General features: G+C 50.0%; 1 protein-coding gene across 1 annotated transcript in view; it reads right to left on the bottom strand.

Moving 5' to 3' along the window:
* Positions 1 to 346: 346 nt before the first annotated feature.
* Positions 347 to 25,754, bottom strand: part of BCAS3 (BCAS3 microtubule associated cell migration factor) — a gene marked incomplete at its 5' end in the record, with an annotated part of 619,175 nt that continues 593,767 nt past the window's right edge. The window contains 4 exons of the mRNA XM_049861336.1: positions 347 to 479; positions 4,104 to 4,194; positions 13,362 to 13,427; positions 24,915 to 25,082. Coding sequence (XP_049717293.1) covers positions 443 to 479; positions 4,104 to 4,194; positions 13,362 to 13,427; positions 24,915 to 25,082 — 362 coding nt within the window. The remainder of the gene's footprint in view (positions 480 to 4,103; positions 4,195 to 13,361; positions 13,428 to 24,914; positions 25,083 to 25,754) is intronic.

The following is a 25,754-nucleotide window of genomic DNA, read 5'->3' as shown; positions in this document are numbered from 1 at the left end:
CTGTCCCAGGCCCCCTGTGGGTATGGTTAGGAGATACAGAAATGATCCAATGCAGGACATCATGTGCAAATGGAGGAGGGGGACTGAGCTTCTGTAGCTTCTCGTGGCCACAGTCCTGCTGACAGGTGTGGCAGAGGTCAAAGGGCGCCAAGGTGCTTTGGAGAAGGGTCTCTTCTCGATCCAGGTAGGGTGGATGGCTGTTGTCAGTAAGCTCGGGGAAGATGGTTGATGAAAGAGGAGCAGAGACTGAAGGGCAGGACCAGAGGGGGGCTTCTCCCCCTCCCTCCAGCAGGTGAGTGGGCCGGACAGTCAGAAGCAGGTTGCTGGTACCTACGGGAAGCTGGTAGGGAAGAGGCTGAGGGGCTGGCTCTCATTGGTGGGAAGTGGAGATCGATAGCCATCAAAATTTCTTGGGATGCTGCCGCTGGTGGAACCTGAGCTGTTACTCAGAGTCTCGATGCTTCCCTCTCGCTGCAGTTCTGCAAGACAGGAGAGGGCCGGGTCTGGTCAGAGTGGGGTCTGGAGGGTGGACACATACCCTGGTCCAGGCTGCCCGCCTTGAGGCACCAATCTGGATCCACTTACATCCTTCCGCAGGGGGGATCCCCACCTGCTCCCCACATGGCCCAGGTGGCAGCATCACAGGGAAGCTCAGCTGGGGGAGGGAGAAGCTCCCTTGGATGGCAGGCTTCAGTTTTAGACCAGTCTTCCCTCATTGTGGGGAAGCCCTTTAGGCTACCTATATGGCTGCCCAGCTGATCTGTCTGGGCAACACAGGGCATGTGCCTGTGCCACACACATACTTGTGCTCAGCCAGCATTCTCCCCAGCTCCATGGTGTCTCCTGTCCTGGAGCTACAGGTCAGGCAGGCAGGAAGAAGCCAGTGCAAGGAAAGGACCGCAGCCTCCTTGCCTGGTCTGTCCTTACCTCTCCTCCTCTGCTGGCCTACCCCTGGCTTAGCCACTCACTTGCTCACTCATTTTCACCCTCACACTCCACCTGCTGGCCAGGCCTCAGTTCCTCTTTGGCACCTTCTGGAAAGTGTCCTGTTTCCCTGCAGGAGGGAAGGGCTGGTTTGAAGGGGGCCTACTCCATTGGAGAAAGAGTCCCTAATTACCTAGAGTACCTCCTTTTTCCTCCTCTTCTTAGCCTCCAGGTCTCCTGGAGGCCCCTCAGAATGTACATGCTTAGAACGGACCTTAAAAGCAGGCAGAAAAGCTCCCCCCCGCCCCCCCCCCCCCACCCGGCCTCTATACATCCATGTGGCCATCTTGGAAACACAACTTTCTCCATCTCAGTAAGCTGTGGGCACCTGAGCTGCCCCACCATCTTTTCACCCAAGATGTATACACGGTAAGTGAATTGGAGAGAGATTTCCTTGCTTGTCAGATGCAGGGGAAGAGGAATTACTTCTTAGCTCTTTGAAGGTGGCCAGTTTACTTACCCTGCTTTGCAACCCCTCTTACTGGGCTCTGAGATGTGGGCACACACATCCCTGGGCTGTTTCTGGGAGTCTGCTCCAAGCCAAGATGTGATGACCTGCAGCCTATCCTTCTCCAAGGCATTGCTGCCTGTGACTGAGGGGGTCTTGCCTGTCCACCTCAGGACTGCAGGACCTCAAAGCAGTCATTTGAAGTCAAGGTGTGCTCTAATATTAAACTTATGTGGCCTAGCTTGAGGCCTGTACCTCCTGTCTGCACCAGCTCCCAGGCCCTGCCAACATACACATGCAGCACAGCTGGGTTTGGTTGGGGAATAGGTCACAGCCTTAGCTCCTGGGCTGGCTAGTGCCAGCCAGGAACTAAACACTGGCCCCCATTCCCTGAAGGCTACCCCAAAACAATGAGGTTGCTCAGTAGTAGTAGCCACAGCATTGGGGTTGGGGGAAGGGTGAGGAGTTTGTGTTGTCCTCCCTCAGAGTCTCAGGAAGGCCTCTGGCGCCAGGTCGGAGGTCCCACAGGCTGTACCAGCCATGCCTGGGCCTGGCCCCAGGATGGAAGGGTGTCTGGGACACCAAAACCTCTCAACAGATAAGAAGTAGGGAGGAGGGAGGCTGTGGAGAGAAGCTAATGACCTGGCTATGGTCTCTGATATCCAAGAGACACTGCCCCTTTGGGCCCCAACCCTGGGATAAGTCAAGAACTTTCTGGATATGGATAGAAAACAAGGCAGGTGGCTGCTGGGTGTGATCTCCTCTTCCCTGCTCATTCTTCAGTCTCGCTCTAATTTGGGGCACAGGTCATTGTGCCAAGAGGGGATGGAAAAGCAAAGAGCAGACCCTAGGGATTCTATATGGAAGCTCCAGACTCCAAGAAAGCTCCTTCTACCCTGTCCTCCTGCCACAAGCAAGCCAAGTTTGTGGGAGAGCTCCAAGGCCCCAGTTTGGTTTCAGAGGCTACTGCTCTCAGGCAGGGCCATCCTGGCACTAGGGGACGCTGACAGCAGGGCCAGGAGGGCAGGAGAGAGAAGCACCACAGTAGCAAGAAAGACAGGGACTTCCTTAGGTCCTGGACATCAGGCCCTAGGGAGAAAGCCCCAGATGAAGGAGCAGGAGAGGCCATTAGTGTGGGGAAGGGTGATCCCTTTCCAGAGCTGAGGGACAGGTCCAATGATCTTGATGCAAAATGCCAATGTGGTCACCCTGCCAAGGAAACCTGAGCCCAGAACCAAGCACGGTATCTGCAGCACGGCACCTGCAACACCCTCAGCAGCCCAGTGACCCCACTGCACGAGTCGGGGTAGATGCACCCACCCCATCATGTCACACCACAGGGACCGTCACCAACAGGGTTTACAAGATGAATTTGCTTTTCTTTGGGGCTGGGTGGAGCCTGAGCTGCCTTCCTCATGGTTTCTCTTCACCAATTGTTGTTAGGTGCCATTAAGTCAGTTTTTGACTCATAGGGACTCCATGTGAGAGAGTAGAACTGCCCCATAGGGTTTCCTAGGCTGTAATCTTTGCTGGACCAGATCACCTGATCTTCGTCCTGAGGAGTCGCTAAGTGGGTTTGGATCACCAACCTTTTGGTTAGCAGCTGAGCACTTAACTACTGCACCACCATGGCTCCTCTTCACCAATGAGCCCTGGGGTGAGATGGAAGTGGGCACCCCACTGACCAGGGTGATCAAGGCTTCCCTGACTTTATCTCTTGCACATCTCCGTAGCCTCGTCTCTCCACTCCATGGTCAGTCAGGTCTTTACTTCCCAGGTTGGGATAATTTCAACAGCTCCCTACTGTGGGTAGCCGGTCTGTGTTTTGAGGTATCTAACCTTCAGGCCACTCCCCCTCTAACCCATCCATGTCACAGCCAACATGATCTGTCTTCAGCACAAACCTCATCCTGCCTTCCCTCTGCTAAAAAACTTCCGGTGACTCCTAGTGGCCCTCGCTATAAGGCCTAAACTCCTCAGCACTACAAAAAGGCCTTCCATGACCTCTCCCCCAGAACACACTGCTCCAGGGTTACTACTATATCTGAACGTGTGCAGTGCCTGGACCTCTCCAGGCTGCGGTAGACTGCTGGGCCTGTGGTCTGCAACTCCAGCTGACTGACAGCCCATCACAGGCTCCCTTAGCCCCAGAACGCCTACTCACCTTCCCAAGCTTAGCCCATTACCCTAGTAGAGATGGCCAGGCCCCACTTTGATCCCATGTCCCACACTGACTCCTAGCCTAGGCCGTCTAATGCTTTGTGCATCACTTGCTCATGAGTGTCTCCCATCTAGACACAAAGCCCCTCAGGGACAGGGTCTGTGCCTTATTTGTCTCTGTATCCCTAGTGCCAACCACAGGACCTGGAAAATAGTGCTCAAAAGAGATTCCTTGCATGAATGAATGAATGATGTGGTAAGGGGAGGTGGGGCTCATTCTTTAGCATGGTTCAGTAGTAAAGACCAGGGGCCTGGCTGATCCTGGGACAGCCTCCTGGGTACTTTTTGACATACCTTCTGTCCAACCCCTTTTCTCCTCTTCCTGCTGAAGACAGGAAAATGAGTGTGTGGGAAATGGAGGTGGATCAGGGGGCACACAGTTTCCCCGCTTCAAGTCACCCCGGCCGCCCAGCCCTAGTAGCAAGCGGCAAATGGAAATGTGTGGCCTTACCTTCCTCCATCCCGAACGCATGCTTTGTTACTGTTGGGTTGCTCACGGGCGCTGGGCTGTTGGCATTGTTTTTTTTTTCCTTTTTTTTTCCCTTTTGAAAAGAAAAGCATTGAGGAATCTTTTTGGAAAAGATGTGGACAATGATTGAGAAACATATTGATCTCTGCAAGCAGGTGGAGAGCGAGTAAGGAGGCGTGGGGTGGTCACACTGGGAGGAGGAAAAACTTGGAGCAAAGTCTGCAGTCAAGGAGGACAGTGACATGCATGTGGAGGGGGCTGGGGACTGACCCACCTTGGGGCCCCAGAGATGGAACTGTGTGACCGAGTCAAGACCCCCTTCAGCATGGGGGTGGGGGAAGAGGAGCCACACACTGAGCTCGAGGAACAGCTCTGGGAAGAGGGAGAGAGGAGGGCCTGGGCCCTTGCACTGCCAGATGGGGCCCATGCAGGTGGGCTGCCGGGACAGAGAGGAGAGGGGAAGACAGGCTGCACAGTCCTCAGGGACACCTCCGGGCCTTCTGACTCACTGGCTTGTGACTGGTGGCCCAGCTCCAGGCTACTGCCCTCCTCCACGACTCCCAAGACCCCCAGGTCTGGGCAGCTCTCCTGCAGCTGAGGTGGACTTGTGGGGAACATCCACCAGAAATCTGCCAGGACCACGAGAGAGGGCTGGGGCTGTGTGGCTGGGAAGTAGGGAGGCATCCCCAGCAGCCTTCCCCCTTAGTAGATGTAGATTCTGGTCCATGGGGAAAAATTAACTAAAAGAGGTTGTTTTCCAGGTCTCAAAGTAGGGTACAAGGATGAGAAGGAGTACCTTCCCGATAAGTGGCTGGACCCATTCAATAATCTTATCCAGACTTCATGTTCTCCGGAGACTTTGTGTCCCTGGAAGGTGGAGACTAGTCTCCCCATCTTGCAGACAGTAAAACCAAGGAGCAGTAAAAGGCCATTAGCCCTGGGCTGTGCAGTCCATCTGAGAGAAGTGGTGCTGGTGCAGCCACAGGACCAAGATGTTGACAACTTCAGGATCATTAAGGCTGGGCCCAGCCTCCCACCACTGGCTGTGCCCCTCCATTGCCTATTAGCCCTACTGGAAATAGACCTGTTATGCACAGCTGCCCCTCCACGCCATGGGCCAGGCTGGGTAACTTCCAGGGGGATACTGGGACAACGGAATGAGCAGCAACTAAAAGGGAGGAGCCTCAGCTCCCGTGAAATAAGTGAGAAGACAAGAAAGCTCAATCCTTATGTTGGCCCATTGATATGGAGCCTGCCCAAATTCAAAGACGTCAGAGAGGGCAGAGAGAGGCTGGTAATTCCATTGGGTAGAAACGACCTTGGCTACTGGGAAGTAGGTGCCAAGAGAGACACAGGGAGGTCATTCTCAGTGTATCTGGGGAGACAGGAGCACGGCTGCCAACAAAGCTTGCCCTACCCCAGGGCTGGGCGTGCAGGAGGGCGGAAGCCTTTCTGAAGCTGCTTACTCCACCACAACCCCTGCCCCTACCCCACAGCGGCCATACTGCAGCCCCTCTGAAAGGCCAGAGGAGTGGAGGCTGACCTTTGGGAGTTATGGATGGTTGTGACGAGGCAGGGCCTGGCCTGGGGCAGAGGCAGAGCTGGAGGCAGGAAGAAGACGCCTGCTCTTAGGATGCCTCTCCTTGGCACCAGAGACACATTTGGGGGGTAGGGCATGAGGAAGCCCTGTTCCCGCCTCTCTCGGTGCGGCTTTTCCCTCTGGGATGTTGGTCCCTAAGGTTGCTTCACAAGGTTCCCCTGGGACTGTCCTCTCTCCTAAGTACAGACCCTGCCCTCTGTCCCTTGAGGCCACCCTGCACCTGGCAAGGCAGGGGCTTCTCTGTCTGGGGAGGAGCCCTGGGGCCTCTGGATCTGGGAAGGCTCCTTCTCTGTCTCCCAGCTGCTATGGTGAATTATCCGGCTTCAGCCTGCCAGAGACGTAGCCCAAGTGCTGGGGACAGGCTGGACAGAAGGGACGAAGGCTTCTTTTCACTCATAGCCACCCTACTCAGTACCATGATCAGGTCTCTGGGGAGGGGGTGAAATACTGAGGACACAGGACCTGAGGGAAAGCTGGTGAAGACCAAGGGGAGGAGGGCCCTGCAGAAGGCCAGGTGTGAAGTCCTACTTTGGGCTTGGCACTCCCCAGGCTTCTTCCAGGGTGCACAGTAGTGGGTATAACTGGCCATTCAGAGACCCTGAGGGAAGCCCCTTTGGCTCTGGTAGGTGGGGGCACTGTGCAGAGCCCAGGTCCCAGAGGGAGGGGTAAGTGCAGTACTCTGTTGTGTGTGTGTGCTCGGGGAGAGTGCCTCAGACCCCTGATGCAGCCTCTGGGCAGCTCCGGCACTTCCCCCACCACAAAAGGGACAGTGTCTACTGCCTGGCCCCCCTGGTTTCCTCGGAGGCTCCAGCCAGCCCTGTTATGTCCATTTAGAGCCTCATGATGCTGCTCATTAAAGGGATTAGCAGAGTATTTTTATTGGGCTCTGGCTGCAACCACACACCCCGGTCTCAAGCTAACCACCCAGGCTGCCTGGTGGGAGCAGGATTGTACCTCAGGGTTGTGTCTTACCCTGTACCCACAGTTCTACCACTTCTGGCAGTGAAAAGGGACTAGGCCCCATCTGGCCTATTCTGTTGCCTCAGAGGGCCTGGGGTGGGGGTGGGGTGGGGTGGGGGGCAGTGTCTGCCCAGATTGGTGGAGTAAGTGTAGGGAAGTGGTTCAGAGTATAGGCTAGGCTCCGGCCACCTGTGGGACTTTTGATAAATCACTCAACATCTCTGTGCCTCAGTTTCCTGAATGTGAGGATAATGCCTACTTCACAGAGTGATTAAACAATGCATGTAGAGTGCATCACAAAGTGCTTCAAGCTTCCACTCAGCAAATGGACATTGTTATTACTGTTACAATCATATTAGTAATTGTGATTATCCATAGGACTCCAGGGTCCCTCTTCACCTTCCCTCCCCTATAGATGTCTCTGCTATCCAGGCCCCACTAGCTTGGCCTCCATTGGTGCTTGGGAAGGATTCTTTCTTTTTAATCAAGAAATGGCCCAGGGAAGAAGACAGCAGATGTGTGTTTACAGCTTTTCATTTCCCTCCTTGTTCTTTGCAAATACTCTTCCAAGCTAGAAAATAAATCTCCAACCCTGCTGACATGCATTGATTTTCCCTCCTGCATCCACCTCCCCGTTCTCCCACTGTAGCAGGCACTGTGGTCAAGCTCCTTGCCTGAGTTGGGCTCATCGGCACTCCAGGGGAACGGTGGACACAGCAGCCAATCACACTGCCCTATCTTGACCAGTGCTGGCTCAAATAAAAAACAGCTCAGTTCCCTTCTGCTGTGAAGGTTTCTAGGTAGGAAATGGGGGAAGGTGAGGGACAGCCCTCTGACTAAGAGGCTAGGAATTTCCAGTACCTTCCCTTGATGTGATATATGGGGAAGGAACCAGGGGACCACAGGGCTATTACATGTTCAGCAGAGTGACCCAAATGGGGTCTGTCCCAGGGAACCAACTTTGTCAGCAAGGGGCCTGCAAACAGGGCCTGGGACCAGCTGTGCAAACTGGGGCTTGGAGAGAGGGGCTATGCAGGGTTGGCAGCTTCCTGGTACTGGAACCAAGAGAGATGGCCCAGATGTCAACTAGGAGGTGGACACTATGGACATAGCTCGGGGCTGCTTGTCTTACACCAGTTCTAGGCCTGGAAGATGGATGTCTGTTCAGCAAGACAGAGACCAGTTGGCTGAGATTGCCTCTGGAAACCCAGACAACCCTTCAGAGACCACACTCTGGTCTGGAGCCAGCCTCAGCCCTACGGCACTTTTTAGGAGGTTAAAAGTGCAGCAGTTAAAGGAGGCAGCCTACAGGGAGGCCTTGCTTTTCTCCATACCCTGCCTCCCTCTTCCCTTCCCTCTCCAAGCTCAGCCTGAAGCCTTCACAACCTCTCACCTTCGGCCCCTCCCTCAGGCTTCAGAGCTGGCAGAGCTGCCCTGGCCCACTAGACCAGGGATTCTCTTTGTCTATCTACCTGCAGTGAGGTCTTGGGAGGACAGGCTCTGGGGCTGGGGGAGACCGAGAGGGAGCCACCTTTCTCCTCCAGCAGGGCTTTTTGTTCCCTTCCCAGACATGTTTGAGGAAGGGAGCAGGTCAGTTTCTCAAAGCTGAGGGGCCAAAGATGAAACAGCTTCTCCTTCTTCTGATAACAAGATCCTGGTTTGGGCTGCGGGAACCAGGCGTAGATGAGAAGCAGGGCTAACTCTGGCCCGGTTATCTCCAGGGCTTAACGCCTCTGCCTTAGCACAGAGCCCTGGCAGAGAGACGCTACATACTGCTGGTGATCTTAGCCCATACATAGGCTGGTGCTCCCGAGAAGAGGTCTGTAGGCAGGCAGGCACCACACTTCCCTGGCCAGAGTCTTCTACAGGGCTCCCACAAAAGTGTTTTCTTTCTTCCTGGCCCATCTCCTGTTCCTGACTCTGGCAGGTACTGAGAACTGGAACATAGCTGACTGAAGACAAGACTGTGTAGCATGCCATGCTCAGTCTCTCAGCTCCAACCATGGAAGGTAAATTTCTGGTGCTCTGGGCTTAGGATACCGGGAACTGCTTCCCTTAGCCACTGGAGCCACACACAGGTGCCTAAACCTCAGCAGGAGGTAGGGGAAGACCTGAGGCCTAGAGGAGACTGAAGAACCTCCTGGGAGTCCACTGGCCTCTAGAAGGTGAAAGTTGTGGCCAAAATTTAGAAAGTGATGAGGTGAGACAGGCAAGCAGATGGCCCTCTCTGCGCATTAGCCTCCACTCAGAAAAGCTGGGAAAAGGTCACGTCACCTTTCTTCCCCCTCTCCCCTTCCCTCCAGCAGCCCAAGGGGATGTTCTCAGGCCTCTGCACCCTGTTCATGACGGTGGGCCAGAGTGCCATTAATACCATGAGGTAGGGGCTAGAGGTCAGCTAGATCCATGCATCTCTGGCAGGCCCAGTAGGGATGGGTGATGATGAGAAATGTGAATGTTGGAATGTTGGGGAAGGGAGATGAGAAGTAGGAAAGAGACGGGGAGGGAGACTTGAGGAATGAAGGATGGACCAAAGGGGTGATGGTGGAGAAAAGATGAGGGATACTCAGGAGGGAGGGCTAACAGGCCTTGGGGCCCCTGTCGGAAACCTGCTCCATGTTCCTCCGTGCTACTATCTCTCAGTCCATCCGACCTCCATCAGCTGGAACCAACTGTGTATGGAGGAGGTGAGGAAGAAGGCATTTGATTTTCATGCAGAGCAGGTTACAGCCCAGCCCCAGATTTTCCTTCACAGCCTTTGAACTGCTGATGAACAATGATGGTGGGTGGAGTCTGAGCCAGAGGGTGTGCCAGCCTGGCTGAGGGCTGGAGCTTTTTCCAGAATCCTTCCTATGGTGGTCATGGCCCTGCATCAATCCCAGGCAGGGAAGGACTAGAATGAGGAAGGCTGATCCACTCCACTCCCAGGAAACCCATGTCACCCAACCCCCCCTCCACCGCCCAAGTCTCAGCTTCAAGGGAGAGGACAGAATCACCCACCTGGACCACTCCGACTGGTACCCCATGCCCAGGGACCCTTGCAGTGCCACTATATTAATGTATCTTTAAATCCTGACCAAGGCAGAGGACATCATCCTGTCACAACACATTGTATACGGGGACTGAAAAGGCTTTGCTGACTGCGCTTATGTCTCCCTGGTTTGGAGATACTTTACAACCCTGGCTGAAGCCAATGTTTAAATCAGCCAGGTGTGGGAGAAGCCTGGAGATTGAACTCCCCTCCCTGTGGCTGGCCAGGAGGAGGAGTGCTGTATTAGGGGGCTGAGACATTGCTCTAGCCCCCCTTCTCTCAGAGACATGCTGAATGGCCTGGGCAGTCACTTCACTGCTCATCTTTTGAACAGGATGAGAGGGTCTGTTCTAGCAACTTCACTGGGCGTGTAAGGCTCTAACAATAAAAGGGTGGGAAAGGGCTTTAAGAAGCAGAACAGGCATTAAACACTTGTAAGGGAACACCATTCTCGTAGTGGCATTTGGATTAGGAAATAAACCCTGCCATCTCTGGTGTCTTAATGAAGCAGGCAGAGGCACCAGGAGAAGTGCCCCTCACCCAGAGGTGAGGATGAAATGCCCTTTCCACCCCCAGTTCCCTGAAACACACTTGTATAGAATGTCATTTAATATAGACTCAGAGCTGGCAGCACAGTGGACCTAACTCTGGTGTCAGAGAACACCCAACCAGGTGGCTGCAAAATGCCTTCTATGTGTGTCTGCGTGTGGGGTACGGGCGCTGGTGAGGGGCTGTCTCAGAGGTTGGAAAAAAAACCCTCTCTGGGGGACTACGAAGAAGAGACAGGGCTTGGAAACCCTCCCTTTGAACCACTTGTCTGGCAGCTGCCCTTGATCTGCCTGTCTCCTCAAGTCCGGCCATGAGCTCCCAGGCAGGGGTCTTCTTGAGCTATCTCCAAAGCTATGAGATAGCACAGGGGCCTGCAGACTGCGGGAGACACTGCTCCCTGAATGCTGCTGGCCTGACAGGCCAGAGCCACATCTGGTTCTCATTCAAATGTCCAAATGTAATTAAATTCTCTACAACACAACGGAAGAGTTTGGCGAGATGTGGCTTTTCCCCTCTTCCATCGAGTTGAACAGATCACTGTCTCTCATTCAGTGGTTGACCCACTGCCCTCTCTGCACTGGCCTGTCCTATTCTGCAAAGGCAAAGGCCTGTGCTATTATCTGCTTTCTAGAGTTTATGGGGCTGGGGTCAGTGTGGGACACACAACCCCCCCACCTCACACGCACATACACTGTTCCACTTGCCACCTGAGAGGATTAACAGCTGAGGCCAAGGCAGCAGGCTAGCTGCTGAGCAAGTTAGTGCATGGTGGGTTGGGGGTGGGGAGGTTGGTTCCTCCAATCCTCCTGAAAGGGTCTCCACCAGCTCACAGGAGATGGCTGCTAGACCCAGGCTCACCTCAGTGACACACTAGTGTCTTTCCTTGCACTGCCTGGATACAGGGGTGTCCTCTAATATCCCGCAAGGGGATCCGTTCTTTGCAGTTCCTCAAAATAGGAAGCGCTTGAGAGTTGTAATTCTGGAGTCTTTGGCATGAAGAGCCCTTACTTGAAGCTCATATGCTCTGGCCTGGCCTAACAGCCCCTCTGTGGGAAATCAAGCTTCCTACAATCAGGGCAGGGAGAGGCAAGCCTCCCCACACCTCTTATCTCTCTTACCTTGCAACCTCAGGACTGCTATCCCTGAGCCCGAGCCCTGTGCACCTCTCCCCCACCCTGCCGCCAACACACACAGAGCAGGAGGGCATGAGAAGTGTTTGGAGGAATGGAGGGAGAAGGCCAAGTGTGACGTCTGGGCTCTCAAGGCAGCTCAAGGACCCCCATGTCTCACAGGATTGTGTGTCATTTCTGGCCTGTAGGGGTTAGGAACGAGTTAATGGACAGTAGGGTCCAGGGTGCAGTCCTCTGTGAGAGGGAGGGCGTCCTCACTAACCCGAGGCTTCGGTGCTGTTCCCTCTCAGCCTCTCATTCAGGACTTCTCCATACTAAAGCAGAATATTCCCTAGACAGGGCTGCTTTTTCCAGCGTCACTTCCCAACTGAGTATCTTCAGTTTATGGTTCCTTTTTACTTAGGGATTTATGACTTTCATGGTAATGGGTTCCATTCTACTTCCTCTACGCCTATTTTTCTAATCACTGTGGTACAGGCTTTATGAGAGTTTCTTAATAAGTGGGGGGCATTTTTTTCCTTTTGAAACAAACTGTGCTGCAAGTTAATGACTTATAGTGGGTGTAGATGCTACCCAGAGCCAAAGGGGGTTGGGGAAGGAATAAGTGGGGTGGGAGTAGGGTAGTCTTCTAGATTATATAGAGCTAGCTGTATTGAGGTTCCTTTTAGCCCCTTGGCCACCTCCAATGCTAGAGTCCCATGTGCTGCTCCCAAACATTGACACCGGAGAATGAGAACCAAGTACAGGCACACATGGTGTGTTTGCCAAAGAACATGTACCCAGGACAGGCACTTACACGCTCAGTTTGGTTTGAACCAACCAATTCCAGCATCGCTGACCTGGCTCTAAATAGGAATAGTTCTCGGTATCTGTTTCCAAAATAGTGAACTTTAGTTTTTAGCTTAATTTCTTGGTAGTATTTTTTTTTTTTTATTTAGGGCCAGGTCTACATGTCTGGTAGCATTTACATAAGTGAGTCAGGTTTTAAGGAAACTAACCAAGTTCTTGGCCCAGTTGTTGTAGGCCAAGCTCTAGCAAACGGAATAGCACTAGGGGCTGGGTCTCTGTTGCCCACTTTAGGTCCCAGCCTGTGCTCTCACACTGGCAGACTGTGGCAAGGAGGGAATCACAAGCCTCAATTAATTGCTGTGGTGCCGCCTGTCCAGATGAAAAAGGCTGGGCTGCTGCTGGGTTTGCCTTTGTGCTCTGTTCACAGGCTGGCTGCTGGTGCTGGGGCTCTATTCATTATTCAATTCAGCTAGCTCAGACGAGCCTTTCCATTTGCTCCTCCAGGAGGAATAACAAACCTAGAAATGCAATTCCACTTTGGTGTATTAAGATATTGATTTGCCTGTCGAGTGGAAATGCATTTGTTCTGTCAGCCCTCCCGTGGGTGGGAAGGGGTTAACCAAATGTTTATCACAAGGCTGGCTTCAGAGTTGAAAGTAATGTGATCAGTAATGAATTTTGTGTTACATTAGGTTGTATAAATGGACAGACAAGCGCAGACAACAAGTGGCCAGGAGTCGGGGCTAATCTAATGATGTAAAAATAGAGACAGCACCAATTATACTAGGGGCCAGCTCCAGGCTCCTGCAGGGACTGCAAATGAATAGGTACAAATCAAATTACTCACTAATAGACGCACTACAAGAGGGGCAGTCAATGGTAAATGCATTAGAGCCTAGTGACCTCTCTGCTCTGCACAGCAGAATCCGAAAATTTGACTTCCATCTCAAAAATGGGGGGCAGGGAGTGGAGTTCTCAAAGGAACTCTTGTTGGGTGAAGGACAGCAACTGCTCCCCATCCCCAACCAGTGCCTGGCCAGAGCACCTCCTGTCTGAGCTGACTCTTCTCCACACTCCAATGCCTCTGAAGCCTGGGCACCATGGGGTAAGTAGGCAACCTCTTGAGGGACAAAAAGAGCAGTGGGACAAAGCCTTCCCTGCAGGCAAAGACAGGAATTACATACCAAAACACTTCACAGCCATGTGTCTCTCAGGGGTGATGTTTTTTACTGCTACATCAAGGGGAGTCTCTGTATTGAAAATAAAATATTTCTTTAAAGAAGATCAGAAATGGACCTTGAAGAGAGCAGCAAGAGCTGAGATCAAAGTGAGGAGATGTCACAATCTGGTTTGACCACTGAGAGCTTTGCAGAGGGTATTCATGGTCTGTTCCACCAGAGTCTGTTCAGCGGCACAGCAGGTCTAGGGTTTTACACAGTTCTCACCAGCCTAAACCGGTACCATCCTTCCCTCTATTCCTCCTCCCCAATCCAGACTACAGAATTCCTACATTCCTGCCTGCTGCCTGGGGCTGGGGTAGGGAAGGGTATGGAAGTAAAGCCAACATCTTGGGTAGCCCCTCAGGTTTTCTTCCTCCTCTTGGGTTCCATGGATTTGGAAGCCACGGCTGAACTTCAAAGCTGCCTGGCAGCGTGGCTGGGCTGCTTGGGCAGAGCGTGGAGACGTGCTCAAATGCACTAACTGCATACTCATATTCAGCTGTCAGTGGCTTGGGGATGAATAAAATATGAAACCAGAGAAGCTCCAAACCTCCCAAGGACCCAGCCCATGCTTGGATGGAGGCCGGGCCCTGGTAGGCCTAGCCCACACTCCCCCGACCCACCCCTAAGGCCAGCACCAAAACAGTCACACACATTAAAGTGGAGATGGCATGCCTGTCCTGGCCAACTGGAGCCTGGAGATGATGGGAACATGCCAGTGAAATGAGCACAGGGGGCACAGAATGGAAAAAGTCATGAAGCAACTGGATGGCCATTCTCCCCAAACTCGATTAAGTGCACAGAGGGATGGAACTACAAGCTATTGAACTACACTAAATAAAACATATGTGGGGGAAAATTTGGGAAAAGTCTGTGAAGCCTGATGCTGAGGGATCAGCCAGCAAACTTAAAAATGTCTCGTGCAGTGGGCCTGTGGGTCCCTGAGGGCAGGAGTCGGGTAGAAAGAGGAGTAAGCAGGCAGAAATCACCAAAAGCCAGAGGTTGGGCAGCTGTTTTTGGTATGGGTATACCCAAAGGCCTCCTTCTATTAAATTCAATCAGATTAGCTTGGCTTGGTCTTCTTTAGGACAGTGCTTTCTTTTGCTTCTAAGAGCTGAAGCTCAGGATTCCTAAAGGACCAGAGGGTCATTTCCAGCTTTCATTTTCTGTGTGGCTGTGCCTTGCTCTGTTACCTAGACCATTTTCTGAGGAGGCAGAGGTGCAGAGGCAGGGAAAGACGAGGATGTAACCATCCATGACCAGGTTCAACTTTGTTCAGATCTCACACCTCAGAGAAAGGTCACTGGTTAAAAGCAAACTCCCTGGCAGAGGAGGAGGAACAGTCAGAAGCCCTCCCTTTGGTTAACCATTTACCTATGTTAATCCCTCCAGAGGAGGGCCCCTGCTCCAGGGTCCAACAGCCCTCCCCATCCTTTTGTCCAGGCCTGTTAGTTTTCCACAAGCATTCTTGGCTCCATGTTGGGGGCAAAACCCGGAAAGGGGCCTTTGAAGGATCACCAGGGAGAGCACACCAGTCCTTCCTCCTTGTGGTTGAAAGACATCAGGCAGCCTCGGTTAAAAAGTTCAAAGTAGACTTTAGGCAACTAGGAAATGCACAGAGGTGCTTCCCAGTTCTAAATTCCTATTATATTCTGCCTCTGGCTGAGGCTTCCAGGAGCTGTAGTTGAGACAGAGACAATCTACCTAGAATCATATTTGAGACCTAGCCAGTAACCAGTGTGTCTTTTAAACACAATATTTTTCCCATTGCTCTCGTTGGCTTTCATTTACCTCTCAGAGACCATAAAAGCTCATCCAGTCATTCAGCAAACATTGACTGAGGCTCAGCGAGCATGGCTTTCATTCTGGATGGTAGGCAGGGAGAAGGCTGGATGTTAGAGCTAACACAGGTGAGTCAGGCTCAGTCAAAGGAATCAGAAGAGTGTTAAGACACACTCATGGCAGTATGGGTGAGGGAGGGACTGAAGGTACCACCACAGTTGGCCCTTCCCCCAGGGTGTGTAGAAGGGAATCAGCTACTGCTAGTTAGTGGAAAAGGCAACATACACTACCCATCCAGGGCCAAGTGTCCAGGGAGTAGGTGGTGTGGAAGTCCAGAGGAGAGAGCCCGGGCATTTGCCTACATGGCCAGGAAAACTCCACAGAGGAGGTGAGATTTGAGCTTGGACTGAGGAGATGAGTAGGCAGAGGGGAAGGGCAGCAGGCACTTTAGGAGGGCGAAATGGCTTGCCGGCAAAGCCAGTTACCAGGGTGTGTGCTGGGGATGATGGGATTGTTCTGCTGGGTGACATGCTTGCTTGAGGGGTGGTAGTGAAATGTGAAGAAGGGGCTATTGTGGAAGGGGAAGTAGGAGGTCAGGACGGAAAGAGAGGGTGGAAAGGCCTGTAAGAGATGTGAAATATCACAGCAAGGAGTCTAGGATGTAATGTGGAGGCACTGGACACTTTTGGAGTAGGGAAGTGGGACAACAGAGAGCAAGTCCTGAAAGTGAGAGTCCCCTTCCTCTACTGGATCCCTTTTATTCTGTATAAAGGGTAGGAGTAGCTGGTATACTTTTCTGGGCAGGTAAGACTGACAGGTTCTTAAGATCTGGAAACTTTTCCTAGATAGCTTCATTCCACACCTTTTAGTTGTTATCTTCGACAGTTCACTATAGATCTTTGCTTTCCTCATTTGTAAATTAAAAAGAGTAATGTGTAGCTGGCAGTGTTGTGATGATTAGGGGATATTTATGTAGAAAGCACAGAAGTCTCTTGGGAGGTAGTGTCTACTGTTATTGTTGGAAGAGTAAATGAGATGATATATACTCATTGCCATCGGGATGATTCTGACTCACAGCAACCCTACAGGACAGAGTAGAACTGCCCCATAGTGTTTCCCAGTCTGTAATCTCTACAGAAGCAGAATGCCACATGTTAATGCCACATCTTTATGCCACAGAGTGGCTGGTGGGTTTGAACTGCTGACCTTTCAGCTAGCAGCTGAGTGCTTAACCACTGTGCCACCAGGGCTCCTTTCGAGATGATATATATAAAGTGCTAAAGACAGAAGTCAGGGCACACAGTAGGTGTAAATGAGACTATGAGAAATAGTAGGTGTAGTGGGTAAATATTTACTGGTTTCCCTCTCCCATTTCATTGAAAGGAACCCAGAAGGGTAAAGGCACTTGCCCAGTGGTCACAGACTTCACCCCATTTCTTGAGGAGGACTTCCAAATCCTGCTGAAAAGAAAAACAAAACAAAACAAAACAACATTCTTCCCAATGGTAGAGCCGGGTACTGGGAACTGAGAGGACCCTCAGATTTGGCCTTTCCTACCAATGGAAAGGAAACCCTGGTGGCGTGGTGGTTAAGTGCTATGCCTGCTAAGCAAAAGGTCAGCAGTTTGAATCCACCAGGAGCTCCTTGGAAACTCTATGGGGAAATAGCTAGGAATAGGCAATCTGACACTGAATGAACTGAGACACAAATAGCAACACCAACCATGCCACCCCTGCTACAGCCACCACCGCTATTCCACACTCACTGGCAGCAGCTGCTGTTATGGGGAGTTTGCAGTTTTATCTTCACATCCTAGAAAGACCATGCCCAGTGGGAAGGGGAACAATCCCGACCTCTGCTTGGTCAGCTCCGCTAGGTGGGCCCCAACGAGAAGCTGGGGGTAAGAGCGAGACAGAAACAGACCCAGAGTATAGCACTTCTCTAGGGCAACAGTGTCTTCTCTGTGGTCTCAGCAGAGCATGGAGGGAACTAGCAGATGTCTACAGAAAGCCTGCCCACTTGCCTGATGCAACTATAGTGAATGCTTGGGCCCAGGAATGAGGTTGCTGAGACAAGATATTGAAAGCATTTGGTGAAACCACCATAGAAGGAGGAAAAATTCAGGGCCCATTTCGGCAAAGCAGAGGAAAAGAAGCTTGGTGCCTGGCTAAGTTGCCTGAATAACATTGTTGCTAAGGAAGAGGAGGCAACTGCAGGAGCAACAGACAATAAGGGATACTAAACAGAGAAGCCCAAACAGAGCCTTTAGGCAACAGAGCCAGGCCCAAGACAGAGCCAGCCTTGAGGAAGTGAGAAAGCCTAAGGACGCGAATCACCCTCACCCTTCTAGAGGAGGTAGAATGGGGCTCTAGGCTGGAGGGATAAGACTTGGGGAAAAAAATAAAGACTGGGATTTGTGGGCTGTCATACTGGGGCATCATTGAGAGAAGAGAGGCCAAAAGACTAACCCTTCCCAGGGTATTTGGTGTAGACACCAATTTCGACTCATATAGAGGCCATAGGAAGAGGAAAACAGAAGATCCTATGGAAAGATCAAAGCAGCCTGGTCGTTGTGTGATGGCAGGTGATAAGACCTACGGGGCTATGAAGCCACAACTGTGAAGACTGCCTCTCCAGCCTATACAGCCTCTGGGTTTGCTTAGACTAGGAACAGGGTGGCTAACCCAAGATCCATAGAGGTGACTCACTCTTCAGGGTGGCAACCACTTAGAATCAGAAAATCTCAGGGTTGGGGAAGGGACCTTAGAGGTCCCACAAATGTAAGTGTCACTTCTCCAGCCTCCTTGAGGATTCTGTTGTGAAAGTAAGCCGGGTTCCTATTTTCATGGCCTTGCAGGGAATCAGGTCACCATGGTGCAATTACCCTGGAGCTAGACTCAGTCAAATTCTCCCTTTTCAGCTGAAGATTTTTTATCTGTGGAATGGAGAAAATTCTAGCAATTGCCACATCTTCTGAATGGTCTGTAAAGTCCAATGCAGCCAGTCAGGTTTTAAATGATCACTGATAATTATCAGCTTTGGATATGGGAATGACCAAAGAGTAGGGGTGTCTGTCTAAAAGGGAAGAAAACCCAAGTGTCTGCAATTATCCTCACCTGATTATGTGGTACCTTATGATGGGAGGGGATGTGGTCCCTACAGAAAAGGCAGCCCTAGCACAAAATGTTCCCACCCCTCAGCAGTGGGGCAAGTAGGAGTTCCAAGCCCATTGGAAAAGCTAGTCCAGGGGTGGAGGGGTCCTGACACACTGGGTTGATTGTCCTTGTACACATGTGGATAACTCCAGTAATAATAGCTAACATTTATTTAGAGTTTAATTTCTATAGTCCTGAACAGAAAGACGTTATCAGCATAAAAAATAATGCGTTTAGTTCATCTTCTGCAAAACACAGCCAATCATCAGATATGCTAAACTAACTTGGTGAAGCTCCCTGTGACTGTTTAAAACTGTGTGTAATGTTCACAACTTGCTTTTAAAGTTAAGGAGGAAAACAAAGGCATTTTAATAAGTAAAAGTCACATCTGATAGAAATCTTTGAAAGAGCTTGGGTTGAAAATAATTTTAAAGCCTTCTCTGCTGAGTAATTAATATGCAAACAGGAAAACTCAGAGGATTCTGCAGAACGAACTAGAGCATTGGTTTTCATATGGTAGGCTGCAATTCATCAATATATTAGGAAATCAGTTTAGTGGGTCATGACCACATTTTTAAAAAGTGAAATAAAACAGAAAGTACTAGATTTCATTGACTATAAAATCATTTTGTGAAAGTTTTGTATATTTGGGTGAACTGGGTCAGGAAGTAAAAAAAAAAAAATTTTTTTTCTCTTTCAGGAGTACTTTGTTTTTCACTCTTAACTTTTTGTTTTAAGAATTGTCAAACCTCAGAAGGGCTGAATGAATGGAACAATAAATACCCATATATCCTTCAGCTAGATTCATCAATTTTTAATATTTTGCCACATCTGTTTCTTCTCTCTGGCTCACTCATTCTCACACGCACGTGTTTTCTCTCTTTTCTCTACTCTGAAATTGTATTTCTGACAGAAGGTGAGAGACAAAGATTGAGCCTGTCATGTGAACCCCAAGAGTAACTGCTTCTGGACTAGAACAGAGTTGATAAAAAGATCTCAGAAAAGACGACGCCTCTTTCCTACTTTTCCTGGAGAATGAAACAAGGAGCCCAGGACCATGGGAAACAATAGTCCTGAGAAACAGACAATCCCTCTTAACCTTGGGAGCAGACTTAGTGAGCTCTTCAGAGCCCACGGCAGCAAAAGGAGGCTTGTCCGCAACAGAGACGTGTCAAGAATACTTTAACGATGATGATCGGGACCTGCGAAAAAGGCAGGCAGGTTTTGGTAGCAGATGTAGGAGAATGCAGAAAGACAAGGTTTAGCTAAGTAGTGACTGAAAGAGTTAAAGTCAAAGACAGTCTAACATGTACTCAGGTGTTCTCTGTGTGTGAGAGTTTATCTTTACCTAGACGCGAAACAATTGATGTAAGGAAATATTTTGCTTATTTTAAAAATTTGATTTTTCTAGAAAAGGCAATAATGAAAGGAATGTCTGCTAAGCAGGAATTAGTCAAGTTAGAGGAGGGGGCTGTAGAGACAGCATTCCAAGCAGAAGGCAAAGTATGTGCAGAGGCCTGGCAGGCAGAGAGCATGAGCGCTTAGAAACCCTCCAGGGAGTTCAGCTGGGCTGCAGCTTCCCCAGAGCAGCAAGAGATGAACCTGGAGAGGAGGGCAGCGGCTGGTCATGAAGGGCTTTGTACACACTGAGATGTGGTGAACCTGGGTTGGGGGAGAGGAGTTCAAATTTGGGGCATATGGAAATGTTGGCAGGTGACTGGATAGATGGTTCCAGAGATCAGGAGAGAAAGCCAACCTAAAGAATAGTTGGAAATTATTCATTTATGGATAGTAATTGAAGCCACAGACACAGAGGAGACTGCTGTGTACAGAGGGAGAAGAGGGTCAAGATAGGACCTTGAGAATATACTTAATGGGCCTAAAGGGGAGGAAGACCCAGAAATGGATCACCAAGTAGCCAGAGGCACAAGGAAAACCAGGAGAGTATGTAAAACAGGAACCACAGACAGAGCACTTTAAAAGCACAGGGCATGGTTAACAAGATCACTCTTGAAGTAAACCAAACTTGCACGACAGAGGAAAGACGTGTGGCTGCTGGGGTCTTTAGGACCTGGATGGCAGAAGTCAGAGATTTCTCACACGATGATAGTCATTTTCTCTCTGAGAGATGGTAAGGTAAGGAATTTAAAAAGAATGGGGAAGTTTGAAACAGTATTCATGAGGAAAGGAAAAGGACTGATTTCAAGATGATAGACGGAGCCCATGTAATATACTAAATAGCAATCATAGAAAAAAAAAATACAGTCATGTTTGAAAATAAGAACACAAATTCTTAGTGGCCCAGAGACCTAAGGATTCTCTAAGAGAATGAACACAGGCTAGATGTCACAGCAGTAAGCAGGTCTGCAGCAGAACTGCTGACACCTAGGTTAAATGGAAAAGAATTGATTGGCTAGTTACTGCATGCCTACTATGTGCTAGACACTGTTCTTTGCACCAGCCTCTGCTGAAAAAGATGAGTGCAGACGGAGGATGGTATAAGTGGGGAGGCTAGGAAAATACATGACAATAACGGCGTTCGATGGAGAGTAGAGACCAAATATTTGTAGAGGCACCAATCTAAACAACTGATTTTTTTTCAGCAACCCAGGTATAAGAACAGAGAAAAAAAGTTGATTGACCTCGGACTGGAGTTTTGCTTAACAGACACGATGGAAGGGTAACAGGAGCAAGGGGCATGAGGATATTAGCAAAAAGCATTTCAGCCAGTTATTTTTGAGCTGGTCTTATAAATCACACATGTGATCTAATTGGATTAATTGATCAACAGCCACGATGGAGGACAGAACTAACACTGTCTCATAGGTTAATCATGTTTCAAGACAGCTTCTCAATTTTTGGAGCCCTGGTGGCACAGTGGTTAAGAGCTCGCCTGCTAACCAAAAGGCTGTCAGTTTGAATCCACCAGCTGCTGCTTGGAAACCCTATGGGACAGTTCTACTCTGTCCTATAGTGTTGCTATAAGTCGGAATCAACTTGACAGCAACAGGTTTGGTTTGGTCTCAAATTTTAATATGCATAATTGTTGTTGTTAGGTGTAACGATGGTGCTACTACTGGTCAGTAGACTACCCTGTGCATGTTGTCGATTCTGACTTACAGCTACCATAAGTCAGAGGAGAAGCGCCCCATAGGACTTCCTAGGCAGTAATCTTTATGGGAGCAGATAGCCAGGTCTTTTCTCCCCTCGAGCAGCTGGTAGGTTCAAAACTTCAACCTTTTGGTTAGCAGCGGAGCACTTACCCATTGTGCCAACAGGGCTCCTACTCTTTGAATAACCAACCAAACAAAAAAACCCATTGCTGCAAGTCGATTCTGATTCATAGTGACCCTACAGGACAGGGTAGAACTGCCCCACAGGGTTTCCAAGGAGCGGCTGGTAGATTTGAACTGCTGACTTTTTGGTTAGTAGATGTAGCTCTTAACCAGTGCGCAACCAGGGCCCCAACTCTTTGAATAGGGAGGTTTTATAAGGGTTTGCCTTATTTTTTTTGGAGACCTGATTTGCCTTCTAGTATGGCTTATCAGTGGTATGCTGGAACTAGCCGACTAGCCCACCGACATCATGTTGATAGAATGAAATTGGTCATAATAGGAATTTTTACACTATGGAAATCTGCTAATGCTACAAATCAGGGCTTTCCCTTTGGAAAGGTTGTTGTTGAACATTTACTGGGACACCACTGGCTAAACCTTTATAATAATGAGACATGCTACACTATGAGCTTCAGCGTCAGGGGTCATAACAGCGAGTTCTGAGTTGGCCTCTGCTTCATTCATAGTTGACAAAGAGGCCATCAGGCCTGACTACTATACAAAATGAAGTGCCTGCTACAAGGCATTAAAAGCATTGACTTATCTCTGGTACATCGGAGTACCTAACAGAGGCAAACACTTGATGTCACCCTATCTGTTTGTTCTGTGAGTGACCTAGAGAAGTAGGGTTGTGGGAAGAGAGAGGGGCTGAGAGGCTGCTGTGGGCAAAGGGTGACCTGCTGGAAATTTTTACCCAACTTGCACTGTATGTATTTTGCTGGATATCTCTGGGCCCTATGCTGGCACTGAGATGTGTGTGCCTCACTAGCTCTAGACTGGCATTTCAAGGCCCTGGACTGCACTACCAGGTTGATACTTTATTTGGAGTCGTAAAATGTGGAAAGCGATTTTCACCAATGGTAGAGGGAAATGGGTTAATTTCCATAATATTTGCTTTACTTACTGATCTTTGAAATAGAGGGTGGGTTTTAAAAAATAAAACTTACATCTAATGTGGTCAAAGAAAACCAAATGAATCCCTGTTGGTGACAGTTTAGAGAGGAAAATGAAGTCCCTCTGCTCAAAGAGGGTCATGCGGTTTTAATTTCCTCTCTCTCTATTTCTTCTATTTCATGAACCAGCTTAAGGCCACAAACACTCTCCTCAATCTCTCAGCTGTCTGGCAGATGAATTGCTGCCAGTTTTGCCCAGGTTACTAACTATGCCCGGCTGAAGCTCCACAACTCAGGTTGAATGCACCTTCAAATCTGCTTGCTGGATGAAGCTGAGATGCTCCGGGGCTTCTGAGGAAGGCAGCTGGAAAGGCAGCTGATACAGGAGGTTCTCTAGCCCTTGGAAGAGGCAGGCTCCCGGAGACTGCGTCTAACTAGTGATGCCAGGCTCCAGTTTATACGCCTGAGGCTGGCAAGTGGCCCCAGGGATGCAGGGGAAAGGCTGTGCTATGGGCAAGGCTTAACCAGTTGCTATTAAGTCACCTTCAACTCATGGTGACCCATGTGTGTCCGAGTAGAACTGTGCTCCGTAGGGTTTCCCATGGCTGATTTTTCAGAAGTAGACTGCCAGGTCTTTCTTCTGAGGCACCTGTGGGTGGACTCAAACCTCTAATTTCAGTTAGCAGCTGAGTGCATTAACCCAGGGACACCATGAGCAAGGTTTAGGAAGGGAAAAACTTTCCTCTGTTAGGCTAGCTTCCAAGAAAACTAGGTTTAGAGCCCCAGTAAATGGCATGCAGGTGGTAGAACAATGGTATGATGACACATTACCCACAAGTTGGGGGTTTATGATTGGGGTGGGGTGCTGGTGTGCACATATCTGTGCATGTGTATACGTGAGGGTGTTACATCTTCCAAGGTCTTCATCTCCTTTCTTTCCAAGGCAGAAGGGGGTGTAGAAGGGAACTGGTCCTCAGAGATGGCTGCTTCCTCTGGCCTGATAAAGAGCTTCTCTAGCTCTACCCAAACTCCTTCTCTTCCTTGCTTACATTCATCCATTCCATTCCGCTCATTTGCCAATTATTATACAAGTACTAAGGGCAGGCCACTGTAGAGACAGATATGAGTAAAACATGTCTCATCTCTCGGACAGTGTAGGAATAGAGACTGGCATGAGGATGGTGAAGAAGAGAAGGAAAGTTTAACTGCTAAACCCAAAATCTAAAAGACTGAAGGCTCCCAGGGGAGTGAGCCTGTGTGATAATCTCAGGCATTTCAAGCCTTGCAAAAAAGGCTTCAACTCTCTAAATCTTGTTGGCCCTGATTCCTGCCCCAGGGTTCCAGGCAACTCCTCACTGGGATCCTTTTTCCAGACATGTGGAGTAGCGATGGAGCAGCTCACAGTAAAGAATAATATTCCTCAGAGGACTCAGGCAAGCAAGAGAGGGAAGGCCTCCAGCCAGGGGTCTGATAAGCTCCCCCAAAGTTACCATTGACCTCAGAAAGCTGGGAAGAGGCCTGCTGGGGCAGTCTTTCTCAGGCACAGAAGCAGGGCTGGAGCAGCCCAGATATCTGGAGCAGCCCAAAACTTTGTGAGCTGGAAAAAGGGGAGGCAGGCTGTGTTGTAGTTGTGTGGAGCTGGAAGAACTGTGGTCTTTCCTGAGTGCATGCTTGGGTGTGCGTGTACATGCGCTTCCTTGGGGCAGGGCTCTCTCAACATCTAGGGATGTCTTCTGATTGCTCTATGGAGGTAGGAAGTCACTGCAGTCCCTAGTTGCTGGACTTTCTCAAGAGGCAAGAGTGCAAAGGGCAAAAGGCAGCCTAAGGAAAGGCTGTCTGGGGGCTCGAATTAGCCCTTTTTGCTTTATGCTTGTTCCCTCTCAAGTCGGCAGGCCCCATTGATGCTTGCCAATCTATAAAGCCCCAAGCATGCCAGAAGAAGGTGTGTTACCTGGACTTCAGTTCCTCACTGCCTAAAGGCTGTTACAAAACTCTGTGACTAGTGCTATCCCTTCACCTGGAGAAGCTGTCCTTCTGGGAGCCACTTATACAATACAACTGTGTTTATCCTGGCATTTTTGTATGTGTTATTCCATGCAGAAGGTGTCAACTCCACTGGAAACTCCCTATGTCACAGTGTTTCCCAACACCAGAGGGTTCCAAAATGGACAGCAAGCAGAGCCCTAGCTAAAGAACAAATGGTTAAAATAAGCATAACCCGTTGCTGTTGAGTCGACTGCAACTCATAGCAACCCTAGAGGACAGAGTAGCACAGTCCCCACCAAAGAGGCTCTATATCAACACATGCCAGTTGCGACCAAGTCAGGCTAAAAGTCTGATGCCAGCCTTTACCTGTTCCGGATCCCACAACGTCCCGGCTTGGTGACTCAGCCATGGCATCAGCAAGCCGCTCCCGGAGGCCCTCCTCTGTGTGCTCCATGGAGGACATATGCCTCAGCCCAAAGCCCTCTGGCCAGCTCCCGCATACCTCCAGCAGGGTCACGCTCCGGTCAAAGGTACCTGTGGCACACATGGGACATCTGACATTGAGTCTGCACTTTCAGAGGGTAGGTTGTTCTTTTTGTCTACCCACCGCCAACTCCCCTCTGTACCCTGGGTTCATTTCAGCCCTTCTGCAGGGTGAATGAAGGGCAGAACACCATGGGACACGTATGTGCAGCGCAGAATACAAGCGCTCATGCCCTTGAATCAGGGTGTGTAGAGCTTATGAGGGCTCCTTCAGGTTACTGTGGCCAGTGGTTTTCTGAAGATCTAGAGGGTTCCTCTGAAGTCCTGAGGGGCTGCTTCAGGACTTGTGACTGGGACAGGAAATCCCCTTCTCAGGTTCAACCAAAACACCTTTACTTTTCTCTTTGTGATACAATGGCATTCCTCCTAAAACATCATTTAAAGAAAGGGTTGCATTGATTAAGTTGGAAAAAAAAAAAAAAAGGACGCTTTCTAAACCACTATATCCTATAACCTATATCCAACCTCCTCATTTTACAGCTGAAGCTCAGAGATGTTAAGGCCCAAGATCAAACAGCAAGTTTGTGGCTAACTTGGCCCAAGAAGTCAGGCCTCTTGATTCCAGTCTGGAACTGGTTCTACTCTACTGCATATAGTCTTCCAGCTGCTCAAGGACATGTGAACAACTTGGGTGCCATTTTGGAGATGCCAGCAATAGAGTTG

Source organism: Elephas maximus, chromosome 19 (genome assembly GCF_024166365.1).
Source record: "Elephas maximus indicus isolate mEleMax1 chromosome 19, mEleMax1 primary haplotype, whole genome shotgun sequence".
Taxonomy (NCBI): Eukaryota; Metazoa; Chordata; class Mammalia; order Proboscidea; family Elephantidae; genus Elephas; species Elephas maximus.
Note: the sequence above shows the minus strand (reverse complement) of the source record. Positions and strands in the feature narration are given on the sequence as shown.